The following is a 10,696-nucleotide window of genomic DNA, read 5'->3' on the forward strand; positions in this document are numbered from 1 at the left end:
TCCCTCTCTTTCATCTCTCCATCCATCCCTCTCTTTCATCTCTCCATCCATCCCTCTCTTTCATCTCTCCATCCATCCCTCTCTTTCATCTCTCCATCCATCCCTCTCTTTCATCTCTCCATCATCCCTCTCTTTCATCTCTCCATCCATCCCTCTCTTTCATCTCTCCATCCATCCCTCTCTTTCATCTCTCCATCATCCCTCTCTTTCATCTCTCCATCATCCCTCTCTTTCATTTCCATCTCTCCATCCATCCCCTCTCTTTCATCTCTCCATCCATCCCTCTCTTTCATCTCTCCATCCATCCCCTCTTTCATCTCTCCATCCATCCCTCTCTTTCATCTCTCCATCATCCCTCTCTTTCATCTCTCCATCATCTCTCTTTCATCTCTCCATCATCCCTCTCTTTCATCTCTCCATCCATCCCTCTCTTTCATCTCTCCATCCATCCCTCTCTTTCATCTCTCCATCCATCCCTCTCTTTCATCTCTCCATCCATCCCTCTCTTTCATCTCTCCATCCATCCCTCTCTTTCATCTCTCCATCCATCCCTCTCTTTCATCTCTCCATCCATCCCTCTTTTTCATCTCCATCCATCCCTTTTTCATCTCTCCATCCATCTCTCTTTTTCATCTCTCCATCCATCCCTCTTTTCATCTCTCCATCATCCCTCTTTTTCATCTCTCCATCCATCCCTCTTTTTCATCTCTCCATCCATCCCTCTTTTTCATCTCTCCATCATCCCTCTTTTTCATCTCTCCATCCATCCCTCTTTTTCATCTCTCCATCCATCCCTCTTTTTCATCTCTCCATCCATCCCTCTTTTTCATCTCTCTCTCCATCCATCCCTCTTTTTCATCTCTCTCTCCATCCATCCCTCTTTTTCGTCTCTCTCTCCATCCATCCCTCTCTTTCATCTCTCCATCATCCCTCTTTTTCATCTCTCCATCCATCCCTCTCTTTTTCATCTCTCCATCCATCCCTCTCTTTTTCATCTCTCCATCCATCCCTCTCTTTCATCTCTCCATCCATCCCTCTCTTTCATCTCTCCATCCATCCCTCTCTTTCATCTCTCCACCCATCCCTCTCTTTCATCTCTCCACCCATCCCTCTTTCATCTCTCCATCCATCCCTCTCTTTCATCTCTCCATCCATCCCTCTTTTTCATCTCTCCATCCATCCCTCTTTTTCATCTCTCCATCCATCCCTCTTTTTCATCTCTCCATCCATCCCTCTTTTTCATCTCTCCATCCATCCCTCTTTTTCATCTCTCCATCATCCCTCTTTTTCATCTCTCCATCCATCCCTCTTTTTCATCTCTCCATCCATCCCTCTTTTTCATCTCTCCATCCATCCCTCTTTTTCATCTCCATCCATCCCTCTTTTTCATCTCTCCATCCATCCCTCTTTTTCATCTCTCCATCCATCCCTCTTTTTCATCTCTCCATCCATCCCTCTTTTTCATCTCTCCATCCATCCCTCTTTTTCATTTCTCCATCCATCCCTCTCTTTTTCATTTCTCCATCCATCTCTCTTTTTCATTTCTCCATCCATCTCTCTTTTTCATTTCTCCATCCATCTCTCCATCCATCCCTCTTTTTCATCTCTCCATCCATCCCTCTTTTTCATCTCTCCATCCATCCCTCTTTTTCATCTCTCCATCCATCCATCCCTCTTTTTCATCTCTCCATCCATCCATCCCTCTTTTTCATCTCTCCATCCATCCATCCCTCTCCAAACCCTCTTTTCTTCCCTTCATCCAACTCTCTCACCATGTGTGTGTGTGTGTGTGTGTGTGTGTGTGTGTTTCAGGGTGTGATACACTGTCTGAGAGTGACGGCTAAAGAAGGACCCATGGCATTCTACAAGGTGAGACACACACACACACACACACACACACACACACACACTCTCGGGGTGACTCTCTTTCTGACAGAGACTAGAGTTTTTAACTTATCTTGTAATCCTGGGTCTTACCTTAACATATGTATATGAAGGCTGGGTCTTACCTTAACATGTATATGAAGGCTGGGTCTTACCTTTACATGTATATGAAGGCTGGGTCTTACCTTAACATGTATATGAAGGCTGGGTCTTACCTTAACGTATATATATATGAAGGCTGGGTCTTACCTTAACGTATATATATGAAGGCTGGGTCTTACCTTAACATATATATATGAAGGCTGGGTCTTACCTTAACATATATATATGAAGGCTGGGTCTTACCTTAACATATATATATGAAGGCTGGGTCTTACCTTAACATGTATATATGAAGGCTGGGTCTTATCTTAACATGTATATATGAAGGCTGGGTCTTACCTTAACATGTATATATGAAGGCTGGGTCTTACCTTAACATGTATATATGAAGGCTGGGTCTTACCTTAACATGTATATATGAAGGCTGGGTCTTACCTTAACATGTATATATGAAGGCTGGGTCTTACCTTAACATGTATATATGAAGGCTGGGTCTTACCTTAACATGTATATATGAAGGCTGGGTCTTACCTTTACATGTATATGAAGGCTGGGTCTTACCTTTACATGTATATGAAGGCTGGGTCTTACCTTAACGTATATATATGAAGGCTGGGTCTTACCTTAACATGTATATGAAGGCTGGGTCTTACCTTAACGTATATATATGAAGGCTGGGTCTTACCTTAACATATATATATGAAGGCTGGGTCTTACCTTAACATGTATATATGAAGGCTGGGTCTTACCTTAACATGTATATGAAGGCTGGGTCTTACCTTAACATATATATATGAAGGCTGGGTCTTACCTTAACATATATATATGAAGGCTGGGTCTTACCTTAACATATATATATGAAGGCTGGGTCTTACCTTAACATGTATATGAAGGCTGGGTCTTACCTTAACATGTATATGAAGGCTGGGTCTTACCTTAACGTATATATATGAAGGCTGGGTCTTACCTTAACATATATATATATGAAGGCTGGGTCTTACCTTAACGTATATATATGAAGGCTGGGTCTTACCTTAACATATATATATGAAGGCTGGGTCTTACCTTAACATATATATATATGAAGGCTAAGGTGAATCCTGGGTAAAGTTATTCTCTGGCCATTTACACATCAGGGTCTTGAGTCATTGACTAAATCAGATGGAAGGGTATTGGCTGACTGTCCCATCCAGTGTCAGGGCCTAAACATATGGTCCAAGCCTGTCCAATGGGATTGCAAGGTTTTAATCAGCTGTCCATCCCTGTGTAAAGGTCTTGACTAAATGTCCAATGCAGTTGCAAGAAAGTTAATTAACTGCCCAATTGCATTGCAAGGTCTCTACTGTCCAATCACGTCAGCATGTAGACCAACTGTCCAATCCCATGTCAGGGTCTTGACTAAGTGCCCAATGTTCAATCACATGTAACAATGTTGGATAGGTCTTGGCTGACTGTCAAATGATGTCAGAATGCTAACTAACTGTCCAATGGGGTTGCAGGGTCTTGTTCCTGCAGGGATCCGTCTGATTCCTCACACGGTGCTCACCTTCATCTTCCTAGAGCAGCTCAAGAACAACTTCGGCATCGTCATCATCTCCTGAGCACGCTCCATGACCTACGACCTTTACCCTCTAACCCCCTGTCCCCTGCAAACGTCAACCAATCCCCTGTCACTGCCACAGTGCCACCCCCCCCCCCCCCCATGGCCCTGAGCTGTCCAATCCCACAGAGTGGTGGTTGTAGGGATGGAATGTCTGCTATCCTACCCAGCCCTCTTTAACCTGCTCTGGAAATCAACCAATCACCTGTCACTGCCACAGTGCCACACCCCCCCATGGCCCTGAGCTGTCCAATCACACAGAGAGGTGGTTGTAGGGATGGAATGTCTGCTATCCTAACCAGCCCTCTTTCACCTGCTCTGGAAATCAACCAATCACCTGTCACTGCCACAGTGCCACACCCCCCCATGGCCCTGAGCTGTCCAATCACACAGAGAGGTGGTTGTAGGGATGGAATGTCTGCTATCCTAACCAGCCCTCTTTCACCTGCTCTGGAAATCAACCAATCACCTGTCACAGCCACAGTGCCACACCCCCCCATGGCCCTGAGCTGTCCAATCACACAGAGAGGTGGTTGTAGGGATGGAATGTCTGCCATCCTACCCAGCCCTCTTTAACCTGCTCTGGAAATCAACCAATCACCAGGGGAAAAGACTACGAAGGAACTGCCTACACCTGCACCATCACAGCCTTGTCCACAGGAAGAGTTGTCATAGCAACGCCAGTCAAACCCTGCTGTGACATCATCTTCATGCATCTGCCATCATCAATAGTGCCGTTCTCAATGGGGACTGCGCCTCAAATCATACACTATTCCCTATATAGTGCATGACCCTTAATCTGTAGTGCACTTAACATGTAGCTCTGGTCAGAAGTAGTGCACTACGTAGGGAACATAGTGTCACCTGAGTTCACTCCCTAAACAGTGTTAATGTGTGTTTATATTGTAGCCTTCCACCATCATCATCATGTATCACCCAAACCTGTTCCATTCCACACCACACCAGTCCTCATGTATTACTAGTAGTGTACTAGTTATAGTAGTATGTATTACTAGTTGTAGTAGTATGTATTACTAGTTGTAGTAGTATGTATTACTAGTAGTGTACTAGTTATAGTAGTATGTATTACTAGTTGTAGTAGTATGTATTACTAGTAGTGTACTAGTTATAGTAGTATATATTACTAGTAGTGTACTAGTTATAGTAGTATGTATTACTAGTAGTGTACTAGTTATAGTAGTATGTATTACTAGTTGTAGTAGTATGTATTACTAGTAGTGTACTAGTTATAGTAGTATATATTACTAGTAGTGTACTAGTTATAGTAGTATGTATTACTAGTAGTGTACTAGTTATAGTAGTATGTATTACTAGTTGTAGTAGTATGTATTACTAGTAGTGTACTAGTTATAGTAGTATGTAGTACTAGTTGTAGTAGTATGTATTACTAGTAGTGTACTAGTTATAGTAGTATGTATTACTAGTTGTAGTAGTATGTATTACTAGTTGTAGTAGTATGTATTACTAGTAGTGTACTAGTTATAGTAGTATGTATTACTAGTAGTGTACTAGTTGTAGTAGTATGTATTACTAGTTGTAGTAGTATGTATTACTAGTAGTGTACTAGTTATAGTAGTATATATTACTAGTAGTGTACTAGTTATAGTAGTATGTATTACTAGTAGTGTACTAGTTATAGTAGTATGTATTACTAGTTGTAGTAGTATGTATTACTAGTAGTGTACTAGTTATAGTAGTATATATTACTAGTAGTGTACTAGTTATAGTAGTATGTATTACTAGTAGTGTACTAGTTATAGTAGTATGTATTACTAGTAGTGTACTAGTTATAGTAGTATGTATTACAAGCAGTGTAGTAGTATGTATTACAAGTAGTGTACTAGCTGTAGTAGTATGTATTACTAGTAGTGTACTAGCTGTAGTAGTATGTATTACTAGTTGTAGTAGTATGTATTACTAGCTGTAGTAGTATGTATTACTAGTAGTGTACTAGCTGTAGTAGTATGTATTACTAGCTGTAGTAGTATGTATTACTAGTTATAGTAGTATGTATTACTAGTTATAGTAGTATGTATTACTAGTAGTGTACTAGTTGTAGTAGTATGTATTACTAGTTGTAGTAGTATGTATACTAGTTGTAGTAGTATGTATTACTAGTTGTAGTAGTATGTATCACTAGTTGTAGTAGTATGTATCACTAGTTGTAGTAGTATGTATTACTAGTTGTAGTAGTATGTATCACTAGTTGTAGTAGTATGTATCACTAGTTGTAGTAGTATGTATCACTAGTTGTAGTAGTATGTATCACTAGTTGTAGTAGTATGTATCACTAGTTGTAGTAGTATGTATCACTAGTTGTAGTAGTATGTATCACTAGTTGTAGTAGTATGTATCACTAGCACTGTAGTAGTATGTATCACTAGCACTGTAGTAGTATGTATTACTAGCACTGTAGTAGTATGTATTACTAGCACTGTAGTAGTATGTATTACTAGCACTGTAGTAGTATGTATTACTAGCACTGTAGTAGTATGCATTACTAGCACTGTAGTAGTATGCATCACTAGTTGTAGTAGTATGAATCACTAGTTGTAGTAGTATGCATCACTAGTTGTAGTAGTATGCATCACTAGTTGTAGTAGTATGTATCACTAGTTGTAGTAGTATGTATTACTAGCACTGTAGTAGTTGTAGTAGTATGTATTACTATAATGTATTACAGGTATGACTGTGGATCACTACAACATTGTGGTTCTAACTGAAACCATCTCAGATACTGTCACATCGGGGGGTGACGGTGACAAAGGGCCCTCTTCATGTTCATAACACTGTAACAGCGGCAGGGAGCCTCGTGGTGAAGAGCGTCGGGCCAGTAACCCGAAAGGTTGCCGTGTCGAATCCCCGAGCTGACTAGGTAATACATCTGTTGTTGTGCCCTCGAGAAGGGAAGACACTTAACCCTAATGGCTCTGGATAAGAGTGTAAATGACTCAAATGGTCATGTACTGTGACGGGTCAGTGCTATACCTGTTCATAGGTGATGCTTATTACTGTGACAGATCAGTGCTATACCTGTTCATAGGTGATGCTTATTACTGTAACAGATCAGTGCTATACCTGTTCATAGGTGATGCTTATTACTGTGACAGATCAGTGCTATACCTGTTCATAGGTGATGCTTATTACTGTAACAGGGGGTCAGTGCTATTCATGTTCATAGGTGATGCTTATTACTGTAACAGATCAGTGCTATTCATGTTCATAGGTGATGCTTATTACTGTAACAGATCAGTGCTATACCTGTTCATAGGTGATGCTTATTACTGTGACAGATCAGTGCTATTCATGTTCATAGGTGATGCTTATTACTGTGACAGATCAGTGCTATACCTGTTCATAGGTGATGCTTATTACTGTGACAGATCAGTGCTATTCATGTTCATAGGTGATGCTTATTACTGTAACAGATCAGTGCTATTCATGTTCATAGGTGATGCTTATTACTGTAACAGGGGGTCAGTGCTATTCCTGTTCATAGGTGATGCTTATTACTGTAACAGATCAGTGCTATTCATGTTCATAGGTGATGCTTATTACTGTAACGGGGGTCAGTGCTATTCATGTTCATAGGTGATGCTTATTACTGTAACAGGGGGTCAGTGCTATTCATGTTCATAGGTGATGCTTATTACTGTAACAGATCAGTGCTATACCTGTTCATAGGTGATGCTTATTACTGTAACAGATCAGTGCTATACCTGTTCATAGGTGATGCTTATTACTGTAACAGATCAGTGCTATTCATGTTCATAGGTGATGCTTATTACTGTAACAGGGGGTCAGTGCTATTCATGTTCATAGGTGATGCTTATTACTGTAACAGATCAGTGCTATACCTGTTCATAGGTGATGCTTATTACTGTAACAGATCAGTGCTATACCTGTTCATAGGTGATGCTTATTACTGTAACAGGGGGTCAGTGCTATACCTGTTCATAGGTGATGCTTATTACTGTAACAGATCAGTGCTATTCATGTTCATAGGTGATGCTTATTACTGTAACAGATCAGTGCTATTCATGTTCATAGGTGATGCTTATTACTGTAACAGGGGGTCAGTGCTATTCATGTTCATAGGTGATGCTTATTACTGTGACAGATCAGTGCTATTCCAGTTCATAGGTGATGCTTATTACTGTAACAGATCAGTGCTATTCATGTTCATAGGTGATGCTTATTACTGTGACAGATCAGTGCTATTCCAGTTCATAGGTGATGCTTATTACTGTGACAGATCAGTGCTATTCATGTTCATAGGTGATGCTTATTACTGTAACAGATCAGTGCTATACCTGTTCATAGGTGATGCTTATTACTGTAACAGATCAGTGCTATACCTGTTCATAGGTGATGCTTATTACTGTAACAGATCAGTGCTATTCATGTTCATAGGTGATGCTTATTACTGTGACAGATCAGTGCTATTCATGTTCATAGGTGATGCTTATTACTGTAACAGATCAGTGCTATTCATGTTCATAGGTGATGCTTATTACTGTAACAGATCAGTGCTATTCATGTTCATAGGTGATGCTTATTACTGTAACGGGGTCAGTGCTATTCATGTTCATAGGTGATGCTTATTACTGTAACAGATCAGTGCTATTCATGTTCATAGGTGATGCTTATTACTGTGACAGATCAGTGCTATTCATGTTCATAGGTGATGCTTATTACTGTAACAGATCAGTGCTATACCTGTTCATAGGTGATGCTTATTACTGTGACAGATCAGTGCTATTCATGTTCATAGGTGATGCTTATTACTGTAACAGATCAGTGCTATTCATGTTCATAGGTGATGCTTATTACTGTAACAGATCAGTGCTATTCCTGTTCATAGGTGATGCTTATTACTGTAACAGATCAGTGCTATTCATGTTCATAGGTGATGCTTATTACTGTAACAGATCAGTGCTATTCATGTTCATAGGTGATGCTTATTACTGTAACAGATCAGTGCTATTCATGTTCATAGGTGATGCTTATTACTGTAACAGATCAGTGCTATTCCTGTTCATAGGTGATGCTTATTACTGTGACAGATCAGTGCTATTCATGTTCATAGGTGATGCTTATTACTGTAACAGATCAGTGCTATTCATGTTCATAGGTGATGCTTATTACTGTAACAGGGGGTCAGTGCTATAACTAGAATCTTGTGAATCTCACGTCATCATCTCAGAGACGTTTGTGACATAGGGTGACATAGGGTCCTATTCCTGCCTATAAGGGATGCTGCATAACAGGTTATAATGCCATAACAACATGGCTATAAAGCCATCACATGCTTACAGACAAAGGTACTACACAGAAGAAGTTGCCCCTAGGCACTGATTCTGGGTCAGACATTAGTTGCATCCCCCTACCAGTTAAAGTTACTGTTGGGGCTAGGTGATCTGATCCTAGATCTGTGGTTCGGGACAACGGTAGAAATTCCCACCAAGGGCAATGTGACGAGGAGAGATAACTGGACAGAGATGAGAGACGTATAGTGAGTAGGTTGTACCCTGCCTTTGACCAGGCCCCATAGGGCCCTATAGGAGGTCATTCAGAGATACTGTGAGTTAGAGATACTGTTTACTGGGACCTGGATGAAACTGCTGTCTTTAAGGCACTTTATTAAACACACACACACACACACAGGTGCACTCATCTCAGACAAACATTTATCTGTATGTAAATAGGGCCATTTGGGGGACACACCCCACAGTGAGTTCCAGTGAGTCAGGATGCCTTTCCCTCTGTGGCCTCCAGGGGGCAGCATGGTACTGTGTGTGTTTGGGAGCCTGGTCATTCTGAATGAGTAACATGATTATCAACAGACACTTGTCTGTTGTGTGACTGAGAGAGGATTCATTCATAAATCCTACTGTGAGGTTGTGTGTGTGCTTGTGAGTGTGTGTTTCAGTTAATTGTTTGACTGTATTTGATGGGCCATTATTAAAGAGTGGTATTGGGAACCACCCCTTGTACACACACACACACACACACACACACACACAATCTCTGGGAATGGAAATGAGATTGTAGGACCCAGCTCTGTGCGGCTGTACATGTATGGGTCTGTATTTTGTAGATTTGTTTTTTGAATTAAAATACTAATAATTAATAACTGTCGTTTTCTCTCTGGGTGTGTTTGGAGGGGGGGGCTAATGGCTCTCCTTGCTGACATGTGTCCAGGGTCTGTCTGTTTATTGATACTCTGTCTCCCCCTATTGGTCGTGGTGAGCAGTGCTCTTCAGTTCTGAAGCTCCGTCTTCACTCATCGCCTGGTGAGGAGCTATGAAATATGGTTCTCTTTAAGGTATCAGAAAGCCGTTGAACCAGAAACACATTAGAGAAACTGACGAAACTGTCCTCTCTTTCACAACCAGAGACAACCGTCCTCTCTTTCACGACCAGAGACAACCGTCCTCTCTTTCACGACCAGAGACAACCGTCCTCTCTTTCACGACCAGAGACAACTGTCCCCTCTTTCACGACCAGAGACAACCGTCCTCTCTTTCACGACCAGAGACAACTGTCCCCTCTTTCACGACCAGAGACAACCGTCCTCTCTTTCACGACAACCGTCCCTCTTTCACGACCGGAGACAACCGTCCTCTCTTTCACAGAGACCAGAGACCGTCCTCTCTTTCACAACCAGAGACAACCGTCCTCTCTTTCACAACCAGAGACAACCGTCCTCTCTTTCACAACCAGAGACAACCGTCCTCTCTTTCACGACCGGAGACAACCGTCCTCTCTTTCACGACCGGAGACAACCGTCCTCTCTTTCACGACCGGAGACAACCGTCCTCTCTTTCACGACCGGAGACAACCGTCCTCTCTTTCACGACCGGAGACAACCGTCCTCTCTTTCACGACCGGAGACAACCGTCCTCTCTTTCACGACCAGAGACAACCGTCCTCTCTTTCACAACCAGAGACAACCGTCCTCTCTTTCACAACCGGAGACAACCGTCCTCTCTTTCACAACCGGAGACAACCGTCCCCTCTTTCACGACCGGAGACAACCGTCCTCTCTTTCACAACCACGATGTGTTTCGGCAGTGTGCTTTTTTT

The 10,696-nt window shown here is 41.8% G+C and overlaps 1 protein-coding gene across 2 annotated transcripts in view; it reads left to right on the plus strand.

Annotated features, from left to right (window-relative positions):
• The window catches only part of slc25a10b (solute carrier family 25 member 10b), a 26,349-nt gene extending 16,606 nt beyond the window's left edge, over positions 1-9,743 (plus strand). The window contains exons 10-12 of one of the 2 annotated variants that reach the window (XR_010455467.1): positions 1,813-1,869; positions 3,486-7,381; positions 7,706-9,743. Coding sequence is in view for 1 of the 2 variants with exons in the window: in XM_064964576.1 (XP_064820648.1) it covers positions 1,813-1,869; positions 3,486-3,587 (159 nt within the window). In the remaining variant the exon portion in view is untranslated. Of the gene's footprint in view, positions 1-1,812; positions 1,870-3,485 lie in introns of both variants that reach the window. The other variant, XM_064964576.1, reaches the window with a different exon arrangement.
• The last annotated feature ends 953 nt before the right edge of the window (positions 9,744-10,696 follow it).

The sequence above is a fragment of the Oncorhynchus masou genome, unplaced genomic scaffold, assembly GCF_036934945.1.
Source record: "Oncorhynchus masou masou isolate Uvic2021 unplaced genomic scaffold, UVic_Omas_1.1 unplaced_scaffold_828, whole genome shotgun sequence".
Classification (NCBI taxonomy): domain Eukaryota; kingdom Metazoa; phylum Chordata; class Actinopteri; order Salmoniformes; family Salmonidae; genus Oncorhynchus; species Oncorhynchus masou.